General features: G+C 44.3%; 1 protein-coding gene across 3 annotated transcripts in view; it reads left to right on the top strand.

The window, feature by feature from the left end:
- Nucleotides 1–25386, top strand: part of LOC112252685 (membrane-associated guanylate kinase, WW and PDZ domain-containing protein 2) — a 233779-nt gene that overhangs the window by 200625 nt on the left and 7768 nt on the right. For all 3 annotated transcript variants that reach the window (XM_024424141.2, XM_024424140.2, XM_024424142.2), the window contains exons 16-17: nucleotides 778–1029; nucleotides 8186–8371. In XM_024424141.2, coding sequence (XP_024279909.1) covers nucleotides 778–1029; nucleotides 8186–8371 — 438 coding nt within the window. The remainder of the gene's footprint in view (nucleotides 1–777; nucleotides 1030–8185; nucleotides 8372–25386) is intronic.

The following is a 25386-nucleotide window of genomic DNA, read 5'->3' as shown; positions in this document are numbered from 1 at the left end:
AAGCTTACCTTGACTTGGAAGAGTTCCAGTGTTGTGTTGGATAGTGTTTGAGTATGCTAAGCTAGCTAGCTGCATTTGCTAGCTAAGTAAGTGAAACTGAAAGTGAAAAGTGACTCTCTCTCTCTTGCTTCTCCTTCATTTTGGAAGAAATTAATTTGTTCAAAACTTTTCAACTATTGTTTTTCCTCTCACTTTCAGTCAACTACTCACCACATTTATGCACTGCAGTCCTAGCTAGTTGTAGCTTATGCTTTCAGTACTAGATTCATTCTCTGATCCTTTGATTTGGGTGGACAACTTGTCAGTTCATGCTGCAAGAGCTCTGACAGTTTGAAGGACAACTTCCCCACTTACTGTGTAAGTCTGTGGAAGGGGGTAAGAACCATGAGCCTCTTGGCACCCAGAGGAGGACGGAAGCGAGCTGTCCTCCAGTTACACCATAGTGCTACCCTACAGAGTGCTGTTGAGGCTACTGTAGACCTTCATTGCAAAAAAGTGTTTTAATAAATGTTTTTTTGACGTGATTATATTTAGTATAGTTTTATCGAAAAAGTGTAAATGTTTTATGATTTTTATTCTTATGAAATTCACTGAGGAGGATGGTCCTCCCCTTCCTCCTCTGCGGAGCCTCCACTGCACTATATACATTATATAATGGCCAGATCAGGCTGACGGTCAGTAGGAAAGTCCACTTCCCGGGTGAGAAGGGTGAGTAGCATCGAGGGGGTAGAAAGTCACCTTCAACATCTCTCTCTCGATTTCTGCTGCCCTCTGTAGGTGAGGTGTTAGGGGTGAACGGCCGTAGCCCTGGCTACGTGTCCACGCAGCGCAATTCCCCGCGCAGCGACGCCGCCTCAGCTTCCTGTCCCATAAACCCCGGCAATGTCCCGCCACCATCCACCACCTCCCCTCCGGAGGGCACCGTCCCCCTGCATACCAGTGATGTCATCATCCACCGCAAAGAGAACGAGGGCTTCGGCTTTGTCATCATCAGCTCGCTGAACCGACCGGAGAACACAGCTGTCATCAGTGAGTTACACGATGTCTCTCAAGTGCCGTAGGAATATAATCACCAGAGTAAAACTACTAAAGTAACTCTATTTCTATGTCTTTCGCTATGGGTTATTCTGGAATAGAACAGGATGGGTGCGTAGACCATTTGGGATTTTCTGTTAATTGATAATTACACAACACCACTCCATGTGTTTTAAAGTTAGCCAAGAGGGGAGATAAGCCTTTAATCTATAGAATTTTATCGAAATTGAGCTTTCAGAAGTTGTAAAGGCACTCAAATCTATTGACCTTAAGAAAACGGCTGGCCCGGATAAATTGAACACTTTTTTAAAAAAAAGTGGCGCAGAGATCATTGCTACCATCCTTCTCTACCACTCTCACTCATACTGTATTGGCGAGTAATACGATTCCAAAAGTCTGGAAAGCAGCCTACACCTTTTTACATAAGGGTGGAGATCCATCCCAGATGGATAACTATCATTCCATATCTAAACTGTCTGCACTGGCAAAAATGTGGGAAAACCTGGTGAACTCAGTTGAAAGACTTTCTTTATGATAACTCAATTTTATCTAAATTCCAGTCATGCTTGAGGCAAGCATAACACACAATTACTGTGGTAACTAAGGCTGTAGGTGATATTCTAGATGTTCAGGACAAGAAACATTGTGTTTTGTTGTGGGAATTCAAATCAAGTAAGGGAGAAGAGACTTTCAATTTCTTCAAACAATCAACCTTTAATATTGATTAATTATTGCAATAATGGAGCTACGGTGGTCGTTGACCCACCCGTAGGTGATTGTTCTGAGCCTGAATAATATACAAACGCAATGGAGTTATGTAGAAACACAAAAACTGCTTAGTCATGGTTATTTCCACCACTCCCCAGCAGATAGGGGCATCATAAGATACCTTGCTTTCTTCTTGTGGCTATTTTTTCGGATCAAATCAAAATCAAATTAAATGTATTTATATAGCCCTTCGTACATCAGCTGATATCTCAAAGTGCTGTACAGAAACCCAGCCTAAAATCACCAAACAGCAAGCAATGCAGGTGTTGAAGCACGTTGGCTAGGAAAAACTTCCTAGAAAGGTCAAAACCTAGGAAGAAACCTAGAGAGGAACCAGGCTATGAAGGGTGGCCAGTCCTCTTCTGGATGTGCCAGGTGGAGATTATAACAGAACATGGCCAAGATGTTCAAATGTTCATAAATGATCAGCGTGGTCAAATAATAGGTCTGGGACAGGTAGCACGTCCGGTGAACAGGTCAGGATTCCATAGCCTGTGTGAGGTCATAGCGTGAGGTCATAGCGCACAAACGCACATGGTGATAATGGCAGTTACGTTACTCCTTTCTCTACCAAGTTAGCCTCTGTTCTCTTCATATCTCAACACAACTGTGCCCTTGAAGATAGTAAAAGAACATGATGGACTGAAGAACTGTGGTCACTCTGAGACTCTTTGTCTTATGCTGTCTGATCAATTTACTCAGAAGCAAAGATGATTGGAAACAAGAACAGGTTGTTCTGTCCCTCAAGTTCTCCCTATGCCGTAGTCGCCATGAATGTCCTTGACTACACGCCTGGGCCAGCAGCGGGGAGTGAACGTGGAAGAGAGGAACCACCCTTTCTCAGAAGCACAGCATTGTTAGAATGAAAATGTCTTACTATAGTTCATATATTTATCAACTATTAATTTTAAACCAATCAGGTAAATAGGTAATTTTTATCTCACATTTTCACTTTTTATTAACTTATCAATGGCCTTCGACACTGTTGACCATGCCCTGCTGTTGTATAGACAAAAATACATATTTTAAGTGTTGATTGGATTGGTTACAAAACTACCTTTCTGACAGAACTCAAGTGTTTGGCATCGGAGGGTATGACATCTGAGTTTCGAAGGCTTACAAAAGGAGTTCCCCATGGCTCTATTTTAGGTCTGATCCTTCTTACACTGTATATTAATGATATAGGGAAGACTGTTGACTCTGCAAATCTGTATGCTGATGACACACTTATTTATTCTAGCGCAGCTAATATTGAGAAGCCTTTTCAGGACGCTGATCAGATTTTCAATTTTAAAGTTGTGCTTAGTGCAAGGAACAATACAACAATAGTGCAACAATACACGGTTTTCTCTTCTCTGAATGTAGACAGATGGAGTCACGGGCAGATTTTAACTCTAAAAGGCTAGCAAATTGATTGGGTCATCTACTAAAAATATCTTGCGATTTGGTTAGAGGAAAATCTGAATTTTAAACCGCACATTGACCAAGAAACTGAAATTGTTTTTTATTTTAGGAACAAAGCACTTTTTATCAGTTCTGGATTATGGTGATCTTAGCAAGTACGTTAAAAACTCTGGACATGGTGTATTACTATATCACTCACCAAATACTGATTTTTATGCCATTGCAAAATGTACCTCTCTCTCCACCAGGAGGCTAAGCACTGGTACACTTTTGTGTACAAGGCATTGAAAAGGTATCTCTGTTCCTTAATGCGTCAGCATGCATCAGTTCTACTGGCGCCTAGCTGAACTCAGCTAGCCGAACCAAAAAAGTGGCAACAGTACTTTTTGTCCTTTTTGAGATGTCGTAGCCAGTATACACTTCCTCAAAATAGTCCCAATGAATCTAAGATCACTCAAGTAGTCTGTCATTAAATTTAGTTGCGCGATTTTACATCTAACTAAGATGTTAGGTGCAGTATTTCTCAATGAAATTTTTTTGTGAAAATGAGTCGTCTCGTTGAATGACAATAAATACTTTATTGAGGAATCACAGACGAAGAGGCGTAGACATCGGCTCCGAACTTTGGCTTGCCTCCAGATTTTTGGGGGGTGTTTTTTAACCCTCGCTGAAGTTGAAAACAAATAAAAATGTCACAAAATGTCGTCATAATATATGCACAAACTATACCAAACTATTTTGGCTGGGAAGCATGCGGGAGCCTTTACTGACAAGATCAGTCACCCAATACAGTCTTTGTTCACAGTCGCTGCTGTCCTTGTCTGTTCCTAAGGTTAGAACTGAGATGGAAAAACAATATTTTTCCCATAATACCCCTTCATCCTGGAACATGCTTCAAAGTATATTAAAGTTAGGGGAGTTACTGTCCTTGCCTGTTTTTAAGACTCTGATCGATGACTGTTTTTGACAGCTGCAGTTGTTTTTAATCTTCAAATGTATCTGTAACTGGTGACACTTTTGTATTTTATAAAATGACGCCAGAGGTTATGACTGCCGCTTTAAAGTCTCCTAAACAACTAATTTTGTACATAATGTTGTTGCTACCATCTCTTATGACCGAAAAGAGCTTCTGGATCAGAACAGCGATTACTCACCTCGAACTGGCTGAAAATGTTTCTTTAATGAGGATGACCCAAAGGATATACTGCTTTGTCAAGGCCCAAATCCCCATAATCAGCATTAATAAAAGACAGAGGAAAAGAGGGAGGAGGGCAGGGTGCCTTTTAGGAATTCGCAAACGAGTAGGTAAACCACCACTTCCCTCCGTATTATTGGCCAACCTGCAATCATTGGAAAACAAACTACAATTAAGACTATCCTACCAACGGGACATTAAAAACTATAATCTTATGTTTCACCGAGACGTTGCTGAACGACGACACAGATAATAATACGATGAGGGGCAGGGCTGTGTCTGTTTGTCAATAACTGCTGGTGCGTGATGTCTAATATTCGCTCAATATGGAAGTGGGTCAGATGACGCAGATGCTACGCTACAGGACTGTTTTGCTAGCACAGACTGGAAAATGTTCCGGGATTCATCCAATGACATTGAGGAGTATACCACCTCATTCACCGGCTTCATCAATAAGTGCATCGACGACGTTGTCCCCACAGTAACCGTGCGAACATTTCCCAACCATCAGCCATGGACTACAGGCAACATCCGCACCAAGCTAAAGCATAGAGCTGCCGATTTCAAGGAGCGGGACACTAATCAAGCCCTGCCACATCCGATGAGTGTCAGAGCCAGTGTAGTAGGATTCAATCTTAGTCCTGTATTGATGCTTTGCCTGCTTTATGGTTCATCTGAGGGCATAGCAGGGCATAGCAGGATACATACCTCAGCTTATAAGAAATCCTGCTATGCCTTCAAACGAACCATCAAGCAGGCAAATGCATCAATGCAGGACTAAGATTGAATCCTACTACACTGGCTCTGACACCTATCGGATGTGGCAGGGCTTGAAAAATATTACGGACTACAAAGGGAAACCCAGCCATGAGCTTCCCATTGACACGAGCCTACCAGATGAGCTAAATGTCTTTTATGCTCGCTTCGAGGCAAACCCCATTGAAGCATACATGAGAGCACCAGCTTTTGCAGGGGACGTTGTGATGACGCTCTCTGTAGTCAATGTGAGCAAGACCTTTAAACAGGTCAACATCCACAAAGCCGCGGGGCCAGACCGATTTACCAGGACGTGTACTCAAAGCATGCGTGGACCAACTGGCAAGTGTCTTCACAAACATTTTCAACTTCTTTTTAACCTCTCCCTGACCGAGTCTGTAATACCCAAGAAAGCAAAGCGAAGGTAACCTGCCTAAATGATTACTACCCTGTAACACTTGCGTCGGTAGCCATGTAGTACTTTGAAAGGCTGGTCATGGCTCACATCAACAGCATCATGCCAGAAACCCTAGATCCACTCCTATTTGCATGCCGCCAACAGATCCACAGATGACGCAATCTCAATCACACTCCACACTACCCTTTCCCACCTGGACTTCCTAACGTGTGAGAATGCTGTTCATTGACTACAGCTCAGCTTTCAACACCATTGTGCTCACAAAGCTTATCACTAAGCTAAGGACCCTGGGACTAAACACATCCCTCTGCAACTGGATCATGGACTTCCTGACGTGCCTTCCCCAGGTGGTAAGGGTAGGCAACAACACATCTGCCACGTTGATCCTCAACACTGGAGCCCCTCAGGGGTGCATTCTTCGTCCCCTCCTGTACTCTCTGTTCACCCACGACTGCGTAGCCCGACTCTAACACCATCATTAAATTTGCTGACAACACAACAGTGGTTGGCCTGATCACCGACAATGATGAGACAGCCTGCAGTGTGGTGCCAGGACAACAACTTCTCCTTTGATGTGAGCAAGACAAAGTAGCCGATCATGGAGTATAGAAAAAGGAGGGCCGAAGTGCTCCCCATCACTGTCCATTTGATCTGGAAGAAAAAGTTTCCTCTGAAGAGAAGGCATTTAAATACATTATCAGTACATTATCGGTACATTACTGATACTGACCCACAATTGAAATCCATTTTTAAATATCCCCCACGTATGGTTTTTAAAAGACACCCAAATCTGAGTGATATTGTGGTTAAATCTGATTACCCACCAGAGAAAAGTGTTAGGTTCTAATTTTTCAGAGTGAATAACTCACGGACACTAGAGAAGCTTAACCAAGTTGAACACAGCTGTGTTCAGACGAAGACATGTTTCCACCACTACAGGTGTGTATATATAATATACTCCTCTTTGGGCACTCCTCCTTACAACTTATGATTTGACAGGAAGAGGGTATTAGGATAGTGAACCATAATTTCTCCCTTCAGGGGATCTGACTTCAACCCCTCCTTCAACGAATCCATGGATGTCCATCTGCTTCCCCTATAGCAATTCTGTGACTTCCTCCCGTCCACCCAAACACATTCCAAAGCCATCTGTCTTTCTACAGAAAACCATTAACCTCTGACATAAAAACCTGTCTCTTCCACTCCTTTATATACTATGCTTATGCGTATAACAATGTTCAATGTTTACCCTGAATCCAATAAAAGGGAACAAGGTTGGACAAGGTTCCAGAGGGCAATTACAACTGTGGCCAATGTGCTCAATGCAGCTTTACGTACAAATGCAACTCATTTATCCACCCCCGCACAGGACAAAGATTTAAGATCAAGGGCTTGATTACCTGCATGTCCACCAATGTTATTTACATGTTGAAATGCCCCTGTGGTCTGTCTTACAAAGGGAAAATCTGTAGAAGCCTTAAGACACGAATCAATGAGCACTGCAGCAATATACGGACAGGTGAGACAACAATATGGTTACTGCTCATTTTGTACAAGCTGGACATCCTATTTACTCTCTGAGATACATTGAAATAGAAATGGTCAAGATGTCACGCAGGGGAGGGGACATTGAGAGGAAACCTCTTCAAAGGGAATATTTTTGGATCCACAGGCTCAACATCCTTAATTGGCCTTAATTTTGACTTGAATCTGTTTTTATTGTTTTTTTCCCATCCTAATTGAATATTGTATGTGAATTACTGTGTATGATCATTCCCTGTGTATGATCATATATGTTGATACATTTAATGTTAATATTGTCAAACTGTTATACATTTTTTACCTCCTGTTACAGGAAGTGATGTCACTGAGTACTGCCCTTATATATAGGACCGTCCACCCCCACCTGGGATATGGATGCCTGATGAAGACCTAAGAGTCGAAACATTGTTGTTAATACATATCACCTGGTAGCATGAGCAGCAGTGTGCAGCATTTTCCTTTATGTTTCCATGGGTTTGCCTACAACTCCAGCACCTGTGGAAAGTACCTGGATGTGTGTATGTTCTTCAGCTTTTGTAACTTTTTTTATCACCTGCCCAAATGGGGCAAACTCGGAGTAGGCTCAAGTTGTGTGACTGCTCAGTGCACTTTGTCAATCCCTGTGCATATTTAGTTTTTTTGCCCTAGCACTATGCAGCGTATTCAAATGATCAACTCATCATCAAGCTTTTATTATTTGAATTCGCTGTGTAGTGCCTAGGGCAAAAACCAAAATGTGCACCCCTTGGGATCCCCAGGACCGAGTTTGGGAAACCCTGGGGTAGCGATAGGGAGTGATTCGAGACCAACAGACGTTAAAATGTTTCTTCTGTAATATGCTCCCACAGTGGTTTGTTGAGAAACACGCAAGACAACATTTCAGTCCCACTGGAATGTTCTTCAACTACCCAGTGGGATCAAAACATTCTTGTTTGTGTGTGCATCTCAATAAACCACCAGGGGGCAGATTTGCGGGCAATACTTTCAGTTACAATTTGTTTTCTGTTCAGCACTTGACAAGTTTATGCACATATTTGCCAAAACATTGATTCTACTCCCCGTACTAGCTGTGCCCCACAAGATTGGGCGTATCATCGAGGGCAGCCCAGCGGATCGCTTTGGCTGCCTGAAGGTTGGCGACCGGATCCTGGCCGTCAACGGGCAGTCCATCATCAGCATGCCCCACGCCGACATCGTCAAGCTCATCAAAGACGCCGGACTCATCGTCACCCTGCACATCATACCGGAGGAAGGTGAGTCAGAGAAAATGAGAGAGAGCGTAGGGAGGGAGAGAAGGAGAGAGGGAGAGAGAGCAGAGAATAGGGAGGGAGGGAGTCAGAGGATATGAGAGAGAGAGGAGAGAAGAGGGATGGCGTGAGGGAGGGAGGGAGGGAGGGATAGAGAGAGGGAGAGTAGCAGTGAGTGGAAGAGATATCTCAAGAAAGAGTGAGTACTCACATGGAATGACCAGAAATTGCTGTCCTAGATGGTCCAGACTACAGAATACCTCTGGCTTATTATCATTATGCTGACCCCTACTTCTCTTGAGCAGGTTAAGCTGGACTCGCCATTCAAATTATACATTATTCAACAGACTCGAGCATTTATACATTTTGACAAAATAATTGCATTTTGCTCCTTTAACAACAAAAGAAAGAACCAATTACGTGTGCAAAGCTGCCATCAAGGCAAATCAAATCAAATCAAATTTTATTTGTCACATACACATGGTTAGCAGATGTTAATGCAAGTATAGCGAAATGCTTTTGCTTCTAGTTCCGACAATGCAGTAATAACCAACGAGTAATCTAACCTAACAATTTCACAACAGCTACCTTATACACACAAGTATAAAGGGATGAAGAATATGTACATAAAGATATATGAATGAGTGATGCCACAGATCGGCATAGGCAAGATGCAGTAGATGGTATCGAGCACAGTATATACATATGAGATGAGTAATGTAGGGTATGTAAACATTATATTAACTTGTTATGGCTGCAATCCCAATACCGGGATCGATATGACAACTACCAGTGAAAATAGAGGGCGCCAAATTCAAACCATAGAAATCTCATCGTTACAATTCCTAAAACATACATGTGTTTTATATCACTTTAAAGGTAATCTTGTTGTTAATCCCACCAAAGTGTCCGATTTCAAATTGGCTTTTCAGCGACAGCACTACAAACAATTATGTTACGTCTCCACAAAATATAGCATTCACAAAAAGCAGAAATAAACATAAAATTAATCACTAACCTTGAATTATCTTCATCAGATGACACTCATAGGACCTCATGTTACACAATACATGCATGTTTTGTTTGATAAAGTTCATATTTATATAAAAAAATCTGAGTTTACATTGGCTATTTAGATTCACTAGTTCCAAAAATATCTAGTGATTTTGCATAGCCACATCGTTTCAACAGAAATACTTGTCATACTTGTCATAGATGATAATACAAGTTATACACATGGAATTATAGATATACCTCTCCTTAATGCAACCACTGTGTCAGATTTCAAAAAAGGTTTACGGAAAAAGCAACATATGCAATAATTTGAGACGGCGCTCAGAACAGAAGTCAAATTAGCCGCCATGTTGGAGTCAACAGAAACCAGAAAAGACATGATAAATGTTTCCTTACCTTTGATGAACTTCATCAGAATGCAGTCCTAGGAATCCCAGGTCCACAATAAATGCTTGATTTGTTCGAAAATGTCCGTTAATTATGTCTAATTAGCTACTTTGGTTAGCGCGTTTGGTAAACAATTCCAAAGTCACAGTGCGTCCACTATAACGTGACAAAATGTCCAAAAGTTCCGTAACAGTCAGTAGAAACATGTCAAATGATGTACTGAATCAATCTTTAGAATGTTTACATATATCTTGAATAACGTTCCAACCTGTCACACCCTGACCATAGTTTACTTTGTATATTTCTATGTTTTGGTTGGTCAGGGTGTGAGCTGAGTGGGCATTCTATGTTTCATGTCTAGTTTGTCTATTTCTATGTCTGGCCTGATAGGGTTCTCAATCAGAGGCAGGTGTTAGTCATTGTCTCTGATTGGGAACCATATTTAGGTAGCCTGGGTTTCACTGTGTGTTTGTGGGTGATTGTTCCTGTCTCACCAGATAGGGCTGTTTTCGGTTTTCGTTACGTTTCCACGTTTGTTGTTTTTTTTTGTAGTTTTTTGTATTGATTCGTGTTTTACGTTTGTTGATTAAACATGGATCGCAATCTACACGGCGCATTTTGGTTCGACTCTCCTTCACCAAAAGAGAACCGATACACAACCAGAGAATTAGAATGACTTCAAATGAGCGGTGGAACGCAGGTGCTTCCCCTGTGAACGCGCATAGTGAATGCATGGTCAAATCGTTTCCTGTATCATTCTACCCCCCCTTCACATTAGTCATCAGACAAAGTTCTATTGACTGTTGACATCTAGTGGAAGGTGTAGGAAGTGAAAACTCATCCATATCTCGCTGTAATTTCAATGAGAGCTTGGTTGAAGATCTGCCACCCCCAGAAAAAAAACAGGAAGTGAAATTTCTCAGGTTTTTGCCTACTATATGAGTTCTGTTATACTCATAGACATAATTCAAACAGTTTTAGAAACTTCAGAGTGTTTTCTATCCAATACTAATAATAATATGCATATATTAGCAACTGAGACTGAGGAGCTGGCCGTTTACAATGGGCACCTTTTCATCCAAGCTACTCAACACTGCCCCTGCAGCCATAAAAAGTTTTAAGTGGCTTTGTTTAAAGTGGCTAGTGATACATGTATTACATAAAGATGGCAAGATGCAGTGGGTGGTATAGAGTACAGTATATACATATGAGATGAGTAATGTAGGGTATGTAAACATTATATTAAGTGGCATTGTTTAAAGTGGCTAGGGATACATTTTTTACATATATGGCAGCAGCCACTCAATGTTAGTAGTGGCTGTTTAACAATCTGATGGCCTTGAGATAAAAGCTGTTTTTCAGTCTCTCGGTCCCTGCTTTGATGCACCTGTACTGACCTCGCCTTCTGGATGATAGTGGGGTGAACAGGCAGTGGCTCGGGTAGTTGTGGTCCTTGATGATCTTTATGGCCTTCCTGTGACATTGGGTGGTGTAGGTGTACTGGAGGGCAGGTAGTTTGCCCCCGGTGATGCATTGTGCAGACCTCACTACCCTCTGGAGAGCCTTACAGTTGTGGGCGGAGCAATTGCCGTACCAGGTGGTGATACAGCCCAACAGGATGCTCTCGATTGTGCATCTGTAAAAGTTTGAGTGCTTTTGGTTTCAAGCCGAATTTCTTCAGCCTCATGAGGTTCACCACACTGTCTGTGTGGGTGGCCAATTCAGTTTGTCTGTAATGTGTACGCCGAGGAGCTTAACTTTCTACCCTCCACTACTCTCCCGTCGATGTAGATAGGGGGGTGCTCCCTCTGCTGTTTGAAGTCCATGATCATCTCGTTTTGTTGACGTTGAGTGTGAGGTTATTTTCCTGACACCACACTCCGAGGGCCCTCACCTCCTCCCTGTAGGCTGTCTCGTCGTTGTTGGTAATCAAGCCTACCACTGTAGTGTCGTCTGAAAACTTGATGATTGAGTTGGAGGCGTGCATGGCCAAGCAGTCGTGGGTGGACAGGGAGTACAGGAGAGGGCTCAGAACGCACCCTTGTGGGGCCCCAGTGTTGAGGATCAGCGGGGTGGAGATGTTGTTACCTACCCACACCACCTGGGGGCGGCCCGTCAGGAAGTCCAGTACCCAGTTGCACAGGGCGGGGTTGAGACCCAGGGTCTCGAGCTTGATGACGAGTTTGGAGGGTACTATGGTGTTAGATGCTGAGCTGTAGTCGATGAACAGCATTCTCACATAGTTATTCCTCTAGTCCAGATGGGTTAGGGCAGTGTGCAGTGTGGTTGTGATTGCATCGTCTGTGGACCTATTGGGGCGGTAAGCAAATTGGAGTGGGTCTAGGGTGGAGGTGATATGGTCCTTGACTTGTCTCTCAAAGCACTTCATGATGACGGAAGTGAGTGCTACGGGGCGGTAGTCATTTAGCTCAGTTACCTTAGCTTTCTTGGGAAAAGGAACAATGGTAGCTCTCTTGAAGCATGTGGGAACAGCAGACTGGGATAAGAATTGATTAAATATGTCCGTAAACACACCAGCCAGCTGGTCTGCGCATGCTCTGTGGACACGGCTGGGGATGCCATCTGGGCCTGCAGCCTTGCGAGGGTTAACACGTTTAAATGTTTTGCTCTTGTCGGCTGCAGTGAAGGAGAGTCCGAATGGTTTTGGTAGAGGGTCATGTCAGTGGCACTGTATTGTCCTCAAAGCGAGTAAAGATGTTGTTTAGTCAATCTGGGAGCAAGACATCCTGGTCTGCGACGGGGCTGGTTTTCTTTTTGTAATCCGTGATTGACTATAGACCCTGCCACATACCTCTCGTGTCTGAGCCGTTGAATTGCGACTCTACTTTGTCTCTATACTGACGCTTAGCTTGTTTGATTGCCTTGCGGAGGTAATAACTACACTGTTTGTATTTGGTCATGTTTCCGGTCACCTTGCCCTGGTTAAAAGCAGTGGTTCGTACTTTCAGTTTCTCGCGAATGCTACCATCAATCCACGGTGTCTGGTTGGGGAATGTTTTAATAGGTGCTGTGGGTACGCCATTGCCAATGCACTTGCTAATGAACTCGCTCACCGAATAAGCGTATTCGTCAATGTTGTTGTTTGACGCAATGCGGAACATATCCCAATCCACGTGATCGAAGCAATCTTGAAGCGTGGAATCAGATTGGTCGGACCAGCGTTGAACAGACCTGAGCGCGGGAGCTCCTGTTTTAGTTTCTGTCTAAAGGCTGGAAGCAACCAAATGGAGTTGTGGTCAGCCCCTTTTACGGCGTTGTTCTATTGGTTCGCTTGCTGGGATCCGATCCATTGTCCCGGGTGGTGGGCAAAACACAGGATCCGCTTCAGGAATGTCTAATTCCTGGTCATAATGATGGTGAGTTGAGGTTGCTCTTATATCCAGTAGTTCCTCCCGACTGTATGTAATAAAACCTAAGATTACCTGGGGTACCAATGTAATAAATAACACGTAAAAAAACAAAATACTGCCTAGTTTCCTAGGAACGCGAAGTGAGGTGGCCATCTATGTCGGCGCCGGAAGTAACAGTGGTGGTTATATTTGAAGAATCTCAAATATAAAATATATTTTCATTTGTTTTCACTTTTTTGGTTACTACATATTTCCATATGTGTTATTTCATAGTATTGATGTCTTCTGTATTATTCTACATGTAACGTCTGTTTCCAACTCACACTCTCAAACGCATAGATCCCCTGAATGCAGCTCACTCTCCAGATCCCAATCACCTGAATTCTGATCACCTGTTCACACCTGTATGTAATTTACACACTATTTAGTTCAGTTCTTTGTTTGTTTTGATACATGTTCTATTCGGAGCTCTGTTTATTTCCATATTAGTCCTCGAGTGTATCGTAGTTTTTGGCCATCCTCACTAACGAGGCCTTTTTGCCAGATTCCCTGTCATCACTCTTGCTTGCTCTCCCAGACTACGTTATTAGCCTTTTCCCTGCCTGTACTGTTACCTTTTTGGAGGCTGTGTATGACCTTCTGCCTGTCCCTGGAACAGGCTACCTGCCTCCTCCTGTGGTCCTTTACCGATAAACTTCTGCTGTGCCCTGCGCTTGTAACCAGCACTGTTTCCCATCATACTCATTATACTACAATGTAGAAAGTAGTAAAAAATAAAACCCTTGACTAAGTAGGTGTGTCCAAACTTTTGACTGGCACTGTATATAATCCTTGAACAGGATCATCTATTTTCGATGCAAGTTGAATGGAATTGGCGAGAGTGCTCGTGTATGCACTGATTTAATGCAAAGATACCCGAGTTAGTAGCTGTTTAAAATTGCTGCAGCTACAATTAAAGAATCTTCTTTACAATAAAAAAAATACAGTGACCCCGAAAGCCAGATGGAGATGTGTAAATTAGTACACTCTTAGAAAAAAGGGTTCCAAAAAGGTTCTGTAGCTGTCCTGATTGGAGAACCCTTATAAGTTCCAGACATAACTATTTTCAGTTCCATGTAGAACCCTCTGTGGAAAGGGTTCTACCTGGAACCAAAAGGGTTATACCTGGAAGCAAAATGGGTTCTTCTATGGGGAAAGCAAAATAACCCCTTTTTGGTTGTAGATAGCAGCCTTTTTTCTAATAGTGCAGTATAGGCTATACTGCAGCAAATGTAGGCCTACCCGTCACAAGAAAAAGACGTTACCTGGATGAGATGAACTGCGCTCTTACTGAGATGAGCGATCTGTCCCCACCCTGAGCATTGATGATCGATCATGTAGATAGCAGAGAAAAGCCAGATTTACACATCACGCTGTTCATATACAGTGCATTCTGAAAAGTATTCAGACCCCTTGACATTTTTTACATTGTGTTACGTTAGCCTTTTTCTAAAATTGATTAAATCGTTTTTTCCCCTCAATCTACATACAATACCCCTTAATGACAAAGCAAAAATTGTTTTTTACATATTTTTAACATTGATTTGAAGAAAAAAAACTCACATTCAGGTAGGAATTCAGACCCTTTATTCAGAACTTTGTTGAAGCACCTTTGGCAGTGATTACAGTCTCAAGTCTTCTTGGGTATGACGCTACAAGCCTGGCACACCTGAATTTTGGGGGTTTCTCCCATTCTTCTCTGAAGTTCCTCTCAAGCTCTGTCAGGTTAGATGGGGAACATCGCTGAACAGCTATTTTAGACGTTCGATCAGGTTCAAGTCTGGGCTCTGGCTGGGCCACTCAGAGACTTGTCCCAAAGCCACTTCTGCGCTGTATTGGCTGTGTGCTTAGGGTTGTTGTCCTTCTGGAAGGTGAACCTTCGCCCCAGTCTGAGGTCCAGAGCGCTCTGGAACAGGTTTTTAGCAAAGATCTCTCTGTACTTTTCTCCGTTCATCTTTCTCTTGATCCTGACTAGTCTCCCAGTCACTGCCGCTGAAAAACATCCCCAGAGCATGATGCTGCCACCTTCACTGTAGAGATGATGCCAGGTTTCCTACAGACATGATGCTTGGCATTCAGGCCAAAGAGCTCAATCTTGGTTTTATCAGACTATAGAATCTTGTTTCTCATGGTCTGAGAGTCCAAGTGGGCTGTCATGTGCCTTTTACTGAGGAGTGGCTTCCATCTGGCCACTCTACCATAAAGGCCTGATTGGTGGAGTGCTGCAGAGATGGATGTCCTTCTGGAAGGATTTCCCCATCTCAACAGAGGAACTCTGGAACTCTGTCAGAGTCAAATTCCCACCCAAGGCCCTTCTCCCCCTATTGCTCAGCTTGGCCGTGTGGATCCAAACTTGTTCCATTTAAGAATGATGGAGGCCACTGTGTTCTTGGGGACCTTCAATGCTGCATAAATGTTTTGGGATCTGTGCCTCGACACAATCCTGTCTCAGACCTCTACACACAATTCCGCCGACCTCATGGCTTAGTTTTTGCTCTGACATGCACTGTCAACTGTGGGACCTTATATAGACGGGTGTGCCTTTCCAAATCATGTCCAATCAATTGAATTTACCTCAGGTGGACTCCAATCAAGTTGTATAAACACCTCAAGGATGATCAATGGAAACAGGATGCACCTGGGTTCAATTTCGAGTCTCATTGCAAAGGGTCTGAATACCTATATAAATAATGTACTTCTGTTTTTTTATTCGCACACACTTCTAAAAACCTGTTTTCTCTTTGTTTAGTATGGGCTATTGTGTATAGATTGATGTGGGGGAAAAAATCATCAATTTTATAAGGCTATAAAGTAACAAAATGTGGAAAAAGTCAATGGGTTTGAATAATTTCCGAATGCACTGTATATCAATTTATTATAATCCACATAATTCAAACGGAATGAGCTGTAACAAGAGGACAGACTGCGTATACTAAAGAAAATCATAAAGAATGAGTCTTTAACCCTGCATTATTATATAACTTATTTGGAACGAAGTCCAGGAATGAGTGAGTCACTCAGCCCTATGCTTCTGTTCCTATTTGAGTGTTTTTTTCATATCCTACTGATTCTGTGATCACCAAGCCTTATGAATCTGCAAAATGTAGGATAAAACCATTTAACAAATATGTCTGTTTTGGAACTTTGCTGTGCTGTATTAAAGGCTTTACAATTTGGTTAATTGTGTTCCAAACAGGCAGAAAAATAACATTGTAATCTATTTTATTTCAAAAAACCTTATTTCACCTATATTTAACCTGGTAGGCCAGTTGAGAACAAGTTCTCATTTACAACTGCGACCTGGCCAAGATAAAGCAAAGCAGTGCGACACAAACAACAACTCAGTTAAACATGGAATAAACAAACGTACAGTCAATAACACAATAGAAAAAGTCTATATACAGTGTGTGAACATGGTGTAAGGAGGTAAGGCAAGAAATAGGCCATGGTGGTGAAATAATTGCAATTTAGCAAATAAACACTGGAGTGATAGATGTACAGAAGATGCATGTGCAAGTAGAGATACTGGCAAAACAAATAACAATATGGGGATGAGGTAGTTGGGTGGGCTATTTACAGATGGGCTGTGTACAGGTGCAATGATCGGTAAGCTGCTCTGACAGCTGATGCTTAAAGTTAGGGAGATATAAGACTCCAGCGTCAGTTATTTTTGCATTTCATTCCAATCATTGGTAGCAGAGAACTGGAAGGAAAGGCGGCCAAACGAGGAGCTGGCTTTGGGGCTGACCAGTGAGAAATACCTGCTGGAGCTCGTACTACGGGTGGGTGCTGCTATGGTGAGCTGAGATGAGGCTGGGCTTTACCTAGCAAAGACTCAGAGGACCTGGAGCCAGTGGGTTTGCTGACGACTATGAAGCGAGGGCCAGCCAACGAGAGCATACAGGTCACAGTGGTGGTTAGTATATGGTGCTTTGGTGACAAAAATAATGGCACTGTGATAGCAAATTGGATGTAGTCTGAGTAGAGTGTTGGAGGCTATTTTGTAAATGACCATCGCCAAAGTCAAGGATCAGTAGGATAGTCAGTTTTACGAGGGTATGATTGGCAGCATGAGTGAAGGATGCTTTGTGTTACGGTTTTCTAGGTGTGAAGGAGAGTCGGACCAAAATGCAGCGTGTAGATTGCGATCCATGTTTATTCAACAAACGTAACACGAATCTAAATACAAACACTATAAAACAAATAACGTAACGAAAACCGAAACAGCCTATACTTGCGTAAACTGACACAGAGACAGGACCAAATACACTAAGGACAATCACCCACGACACACTCAAAGAATATGGCTGCCTAAATATGGTTCCCAATCAGAGACAACGATAAACACCTGCCTCTGATTGAGAACCGCTCCAGACAGCCATAGACTTTGCTAGATAACCCCACTAGCTACAATCCCAATACATACACACCAAAACCCCAAGACAAAACACACCACAACACAAAAACCCCATGCCACACCCTGGCCTGACCCAATACATGAAGAAAAACACAAAATACTTAGACCAGGGCGTGACAGAACCCCCCCCTTTGCGGACTCCCGAACGCACCTCAAAACAATAGGGAGGGTCCGGGTGGGCGTCTCTCCATGGTGGCGGCTCCGGCGCGGGACGTGGAACCCACTCAGTCAATGTCTTAGTCCCCTCTCCTCGCGTCCCTGGATAGTCCACCCTCGCCGCCGACCATGGCCTAGTAGTCCTCACCCAGAATCCCACTGGACTGAGGAGCAGATCGGGACTGAAGGACAGCTCGGGAGTGAGAGAAAGCTCGGGACTGAAGGACAGCTCGGGAGTGAGAGAAAGCTCGGGAGTGAAGGACAGCTCGGGAGTGAGAGAAAGCTCGGGAGTGAGAGAAAGCTCGGGAGTGAGAGAAAGCTCGGGAGTGAGAGAAAGCTCGGGAGTGAGAGAAAGCTCGAGAAAGCTCGGGAGTGAACAGGCAGGAGACTCCAGCAGCGCTGTAGAGGAGGAAGCTCGGGAGTGAGAGGAAGCTCAGGCAGGTAGGTAGATCTACCAGATCCTGGCTGGCTGGTGGTTTCAGCAGATCCTGGCTGACTGGCAGATCCTGGCTGACTGGCGGATCCTGGCCGACTGGCAGTTCTGGCAGATCCCGGCTAACTGGCGGAACTGGAAGGGTCTGGCTGACTGGCAGATCTGGAAGAGTCTGGCTGACTGGCAGATCTGGAAGAGTCTGGCTGACTGGCAGATCTGGAAGAGTCTGGCTGACTGGCAGATCTGGAAGAGTCTGGCTGACTGGCAGATCTGGAAGAGTCTGGCTGACTGGCAGATCTGGAAGAGTCTGGCTGACTGGCAGATCTGGAAGAGTCTGGCTGACTGGCAGATCTGGAAGAGTCTGGCTGGTCTGGCAGAGTCTGGCTGACTGGCAGATCTGGAAGAGTCTGGCTGACTGGCGGGTCTGGAAGAGTCTGGCTGACTGGCGGATCTGGAAGAGTCTGGCTGACTGGCGGATCTGGAAGAGTCTGGCGGATCCTGGCAGACTGAAAGATCTGGCTGCTCTTGCTGCTCCATGTAGGCTGACAGCTCTGGCGGCTTCTTACAGATTGGCAGCTCTGGCGGCTCCGTGCAGACTGGCAGCTCCTTACAGACTGGCAGCTCCTTGCAGACTGACAGCTCCGTGCAGACTGGCAGCTCCTTGCAGACTGGCAGCTCTGGCTGCTCCATGCAGACTGACAGCTCTGGCTGCTCCATGCAGACTGACAGCTCCTTGCAGACTGACAGCTCTGGACTGGCAGCTCCATGCAGACTGGCAGCTCTGGCTGCTCCATGCAGACTGACAGCTCTGGCTGCTCCATGCAGGCTGGCAGCTCTGGCTGCTCCAGAGGCTGGCAGCTCTGGCTGTTCCATGCAGACTGGCAGCTCTGGCTGTTCCATGCAGACTGGCAGCTCTGGCTGCTCAGGCATGAGACTCCAGCAGCTCTGGCTGCTCTGGCAGCGCTGAACAGCTCTGGCTGGCAGCCAGGAGAGGAGAAAGGCTGCAGCGCTGGAGAGGCAGCTCTGGCTGCGTAGGAGAGGCGAGGCGCACTGTAGGCCTGATGCGTGGTGCTGGTACTGGTGGTACTGGACCGAGGACACGCACAGGAAGCCTGGTGCGGGGAGCTGCTACCGGAGGGCTGGGGTGTGGAGGTGGTACTGGATAGACCGGACCGTGCAGGCGCACTGGAGCTCTTGAGCACCGAGCATGCCCAACCTTACCTGGCTCGATGCCCACTCTAGCCCGGCCGATCCGAGGAGCTGGAATATACCTCACCGGGCTATGCACCCGCACTGGGGACACCGTGCGCACCACTGCATAACACGGTGCCTGCCCAGTCTCTCTAGCCCCCCGGTAAGCACAGGGAGTTTGCGCAGGTCTCCTACCTGGCGTAGCCATACTCCCTGTGAGCCCCCCCCCCAATAATTTTTTGGGGGCTGACTCCCGGGCTTCCATCCGCTCTGCCGTGCTAGCTCCTCATAATGCCGCCTCTCTGCTTTTGCTGCCTCCAGCTCGGCTTTGGGGCGACAATAATCTCCAGGCTGATCCCAGGGTCCTTTACCGTCCAGTTCCTCCTCCCATGTCCATTTCTCCAGGTGGTGCAACCTCTCCCACTGTAGCTGCTGCTGCTCCTGCCTCTGTTGCCTCTTCTCCTGTTTCACCTTTGGGTGGCTACACTCCCCTGGTTTAGCCCAGGGTCCTCTCCCGTCGAGGATCTCCTCCCATGTCCAGAAATCCTTCTTACGCATCTCCTCTTTGGGCTGCTCCTGCCTGTTGACACGCTGCTTGGTCCGTTTGTGGTGGGTGATTCTGTTACGGTTTTCTAGGTGTGAAGGAGAGTCGGACCAAAATGCAGCGTGTAGATTGCGATCCATGTTTATTCAACAAACGTAACACGAATCTAAATACAAACACTATAAAACAAATAACGTAACGAAAACCGAAACAGCCTATACTTGCGTAAACTAACACAGAGACAGGACCAAATACACTAAGGACAATCACCCACGACAAACTCAAAGAGTATGGCTGCCTAAATATGGTTCCCAATCAGAGACAACGATAAACACCTGCCTCTGATTGAGAACCATTCCAGACAGCCATAGACTTTGCTAGATAACCCCACTAGCCACAATCCCAACACATACACACCAAAACAAAACACACCACAACACAAAAACCCCATGCCACACCGTGGCCTGACCCAATACATGAAGAAAAACACAAAATACTTAGACCAGGGTGTGACACTTTGTTGTGAAACAGGATGCCGTTTCTAGATTTAATTTTGGATTGGAGATGCTTAATGTGAGTCTGGAAGGAGAGTTTACTGTCTAATCAGACACCTCGGTATTTGTAATTGTCCACATATTCTAAATCCGAACCGTCCAGAGTAGTGATGCTAGACGGGCGGACGGGTGCGGGCAGCGATCGGTTGAGAGCATGCATTTAGTTTTACTTGCAGAGATCGGTTGAGAGCATGCATTTAGTTGTACTTGCATTTAAGAGCAGTTGCAGGCAACGGAAGGAGTGTTGTATGGCATTGAAGCTCGTCTGGAGGTTTGTTAACAAAGTATCCAAAGAAAGGCCAGAAGTATACAGAATGGTGTCATCTGCATGAAGGTGGATCAGAGAATCACCAGCAACAAGAGAGACATCATTGATGTGTACAGAGAAAAGACTGCCCAAGAATTTAACCTTGTGGCACCTCCATAGAGACTGCCAGAGGTCCGGACAACATGCCATCTGATTTGACACACTGAACTCTATCTGAGAAGTAGTTGGTGAACCAGGCGAGGCAGTCATTTGAGAAAACAAGGCTGTTGCGTCTGCCAATAATAATGTGGTGATTGACAGTCGAAAGCCTGAGAGGCTTGAATGGCTGAGAGGGTGGCTTGGGCAAGTTGCTGTGGGGGTGCAGAGCTGTTGACCGGGGTAGGGGTAGCCAGGTGGGAAGCATGGCCAGCTGTAGAAAAATGCTTATTGAAATTCTCGATTATCGTAGATTTATTGGTGGTGACAGTGTTTCATAGCCTCAGTGCAGTGTGCAGCTGGGATGAGGTAGCCTTATTTTCCATGGACTTTACAGTGTCCCAGAACTTTTTGGAGTTTATGCTACAGGATGCAAATTTATGTTTGAAAAAGCTAGCCTTTGCTTTCCTTACTGCCTGTGTATATTTGTTCCTAACTTCCCTGAAAATGTGCATATCGCTGGGGCTATTCGATGCTAATGCAGTACGTCACAGGATGTTTTTGTGCTGGTCAAGGGCAGTCAAGTCTGGAGTTAACCAAGGGCTATATCTGTTCTTAGTTCTACATTTTTTGAATGGGGCATGCTCATTTAAGAGGAAAGCACTTTTAAAGAATAACCAGGCATCCTCTACTGATGGAATGAAGTCAATATCCTTTCAGGATTACCCGGGCCAGGTCGATTAGAGAAAGGCCTGCTCGCCGAAGTGTTTTAAATCAAATCAAAGTTTATTTGTCGCCGAATACAACAGTGAAATGCTTACTTACAGGCTCTAACCAACAGTGAAAAAAGGTATTAGGTGAACAATAGGTAAGTAAAGAAATGAAAACAACAGTAAAATAGACGGTGAAAAATAGTAGCGAGGCTACATACAGGCACCAGTTAGTCGAGCTGATTGAGGTAGTATGTACATGTGGATATGGTTAAAGTGACTATGTATATATGATGAACAGAGAGTAGCAGTAGCGTAAAAGAGGGGGTGGTGGGTGGCGGGACTCAATGCAGATAGCCCGGTTAGCCAAAGTTCGGGGGCACTGGTTGGTCCGGCAAATTGAGGTAGTATGTACATGAATGTATAGTTAAAGTGACTATGCGTATATGATAAACAGAGATTAGCAGCAGCGTAAAAGAGGGCCAAATCTTTTTAGATTCCTGGGGGGGATTAGGCTTTGTCATGCCCTCTTCACGACTGTCTTGGTGTGTTTGGACCATTCTAGTTTGTTGGTGATGTGGACACCAAGGAACTTGAAGCTCTCAACCTGCTCCACTACAGCCCCGTCGATGAGAATGGGGGCGTTCTCGGTCCTCCTTTTCCTGTAGTCCACAATCATCTCCGTAGTCTTGGTTACATTGAGGGATAGGGTGTTATTCTGGCAGCATTTGACAGTGATGAGGGGTGGTCTTTTGACCGCGGACCCATTACGGACGCAGGCAATGAGGCAGTGATCGCTGAGATCCTGGATGAAGACAACAGGTGTATTTAGAGGGCAGGATGGTCAAGATAATATCTATGAGGGTGCACGTGTTTATGGATTTAGGGTTGTACCTGGTAGGTTCCTTGATAATTTCTGTGAGATTGAGGGCATCTAGCTTAGATTGTAGGACAGCTGGGGTGTTAAGCATATACAAGTTTAGGTCACCTCACAGTACAAACTCTGAAGATAAATGGGGGGAATTAAGTCACATATGGTGTCCAGGTCACAGCTGGGGGCTGAGGGGGGTCTATAAAAAGTGGCAACAGTGAGACTTATTTCTGGAAAGGTGGATTTTTAAAAGTAAAAGCTCAAACTGTTTGGGCACAGATCTGGATAGCATGACAGAACTCTACAGGCTATCGCTGCAGTAGATTCAACTGCACCCCCTTTGGCAGTTCTATAAAAAGCCCTTCCAAATACCTCATCCCCATACTGTATTTATTTATTTATCTTGCTCCTTTGCACCCCAGTATCTCTACTTGCACATTCATCTTCTGCACACCTAACATTCCAGTGTTTAATGGCCTATTTATTGCCTTACTACCTCCCTTATCCTACCTCATTTGCACATACTGTATATATACTTTTTCTACTGTATTATTGACTGTATGTTTGATTATTCCATATGTAACTGTGTTGTTGTATGTGTCGAACTGCTTTGCGTTTATCTTGGCCAGGTCACAGTTGCAAATGAGAATTGTTCTCAACTAGTTACCTGAGTAAATAAAGGTGAAATAAAAATAAATAAAATAAAATATCTTGGCGGAAAATGTTAATAAGGCATTTTGAGGGGGACTGAGGGCTCTACAGTGAAATTAAACAATAAGAACTAGCCAAGACGGCAGTAGACAAGACATATTGGCATTAGAGAGAGGCATAAAAGCAATCACAGGTGTTGATCAGGAGAGATAATACAACAACGGGTAAATGGCAACAAATGGGCAGAGCTGGTCAGTTGGGTACATACAGGACCCTAGTTCAAGGCTGGGGCCGACAGGTAAACAAAATAAGGTACCGTGTTATCGAAACAGTCCAGGGGGCATCAGCTGTGTAACCGAGTGATCATAGGGTCAAAGAGCAGCAATAGGTGAGTCAGGGTGCCGTTTGGTAGTCACTACTACGCTAGGCGAGCAGGGGACACAGCGTTCAGAAAAACTAGCGGGCCGGGGCCAGTAGATGGTTCTTCAGCAACATCGTAACAGAATAGCCTTTTGAGACCACATCGGGTGATCACGTTGGCAGTCCAGTCGTGATGAATCGTCAGGGCTCTGTGTCAACAATAAAGGGTCAAGGCCAGTTAGCATTGGAGGTATTGTAGCCCTAGAATTAGCTGGTATATGGGCCTAGCTCGAGGCTAGCTCAAGGCTAGCTGGTGCTTGCTTCGGGACAGAGGCGTTAGTTGTTTGCAGCTAGCTAGCTGCGATGATCTGGTGTAATAATCCAGAGCGGCAGGAATCCGGTGACATGGTAGAGAGAAGCAGTCCGATATGCTCTGGATTGATATCACGCTGTGCAGACTGTCAGGTGCTGTCCGAGCTAAGGCTGGCTGGTGGCTGCACTTGTTTGTCAATCAACAATATCTCTTTGACAATGATTTTACCTGAGGCCTCATTCACATGATATGTCTACAGTACTTATATCCACTAGGCTAATAAATAATCACATTTTTCCTTTCGATTATTTAATTAACCTATATCATGTTATTTCAGTTTATCCCTTTGGAGCATTTGCCAAAGCGATTTGGAGTTGTTGAACGGGATTCACAAAATGTATTATCATTGAATTTGAATGAACTGAATGATTAGGAGAAATAAAAAGAGGGTGATTGAATTTAGATCTATTTTGTAAAATTTGCTATTCCTCTGTTCCACTCGCTCACTTTGTCAGAAGAAGCTGTAACTGGACTGTATGTAGCCTATTACTTCCTAAAACTGTTGTTACACTGTAAGGTTTGTATTATAAAAGTAACAAAAATGTTCTGTTATATTACATTATATTCTTAAAATATATGTGATGACTGAATATACGCAGGTGATGTCTAGTAAATTTACAAGTTGATGGCGAAGCCATAAAGCCTCGGCTACTATCCACAGATAAAAAATAAATAAAGATTTAACATATTTTCAAGACTTGAGCTATTTAATGTATGTGTTTTATTTACTACATTTACTTGTGGAATGTTACGGAATTAGATGACACAATAAAAAATAATGATCTGGTGGCATTTGTTGAGAGTCAGGCAGAGAATGGAGTAAAAGTGCACTGTACTGTAAGTACGCAACAAGGCTGTGGGCCAGGTATAAATAGTTTTAGCAGACTTTGCAATAAATTGGAATACAAAAGAAGCCATCAACCCTTGATGGGCTATGAGCAGTTTAGGGACTTTTAGAGACTAAGAAGCCGAGTTTAGGGACTTTACATTTATTCATGAGTATTTTGCAAGGCATGTCACTTCACCCATCTCTTTGCATAGCCCACCACTTGCACTGTTTTCTAACCACATTTTCTAACCGCTCTCCTTGCCTCCTCCTGAAAACCCATTGGAGAAGAAGGTGAGGGGGAGGGACCTCTAACTTTCTCATCCAATGGGTTTTGAGAAGGAGACGAGCAGCGAGGATGCAACAAATCAAGGAAATGCAATTGCGATTCTCCCAAGGACAGAGGAAGCAAGTATTTAATAGCTATTACATTTTTTTTTGACAGTTCCAGAATGACTGAGATACCATAATACCATGGCATGTTCAGAAACCACCCTTAGACCCTACTGCCCAGATTTTAGACACTTGTGGAAATCTGAGAGGGACTGTTGCATGGTGACATGGTGAAATCTCCACCTTACCCTCCGATATCAAATTTTATTGGTCACATACACGTGTTTAGCAGATGTTATTGCAGGTATAGCGAAATCCCTATAGACTTGGTAGTATTGCTTAGACCTGTCCAATTATTTTTAGATTTCCAGAAGTGTCCAGGGGTAGG

This window comes from Oncorhynchus tshawytscha, linkage group LG06, assembly GCF_018296145.1.
Source record: "Oncorhynchus tshawytscha isolate Ot180627B linkage group LG06, Otsh_v2.0, whole genome shotgun sequence".
NCBI lineage: Eukaryota > Metazoa > Chordata > Actinopteri > Salmoniformes > Salmonidae > Oncorhynchus > Oncorhynchus tshawytscha.
Note: the sequence above shows the minus strand (reverse complement) of the source record. Positions and strands in the feature narration are given on the sequence as shown.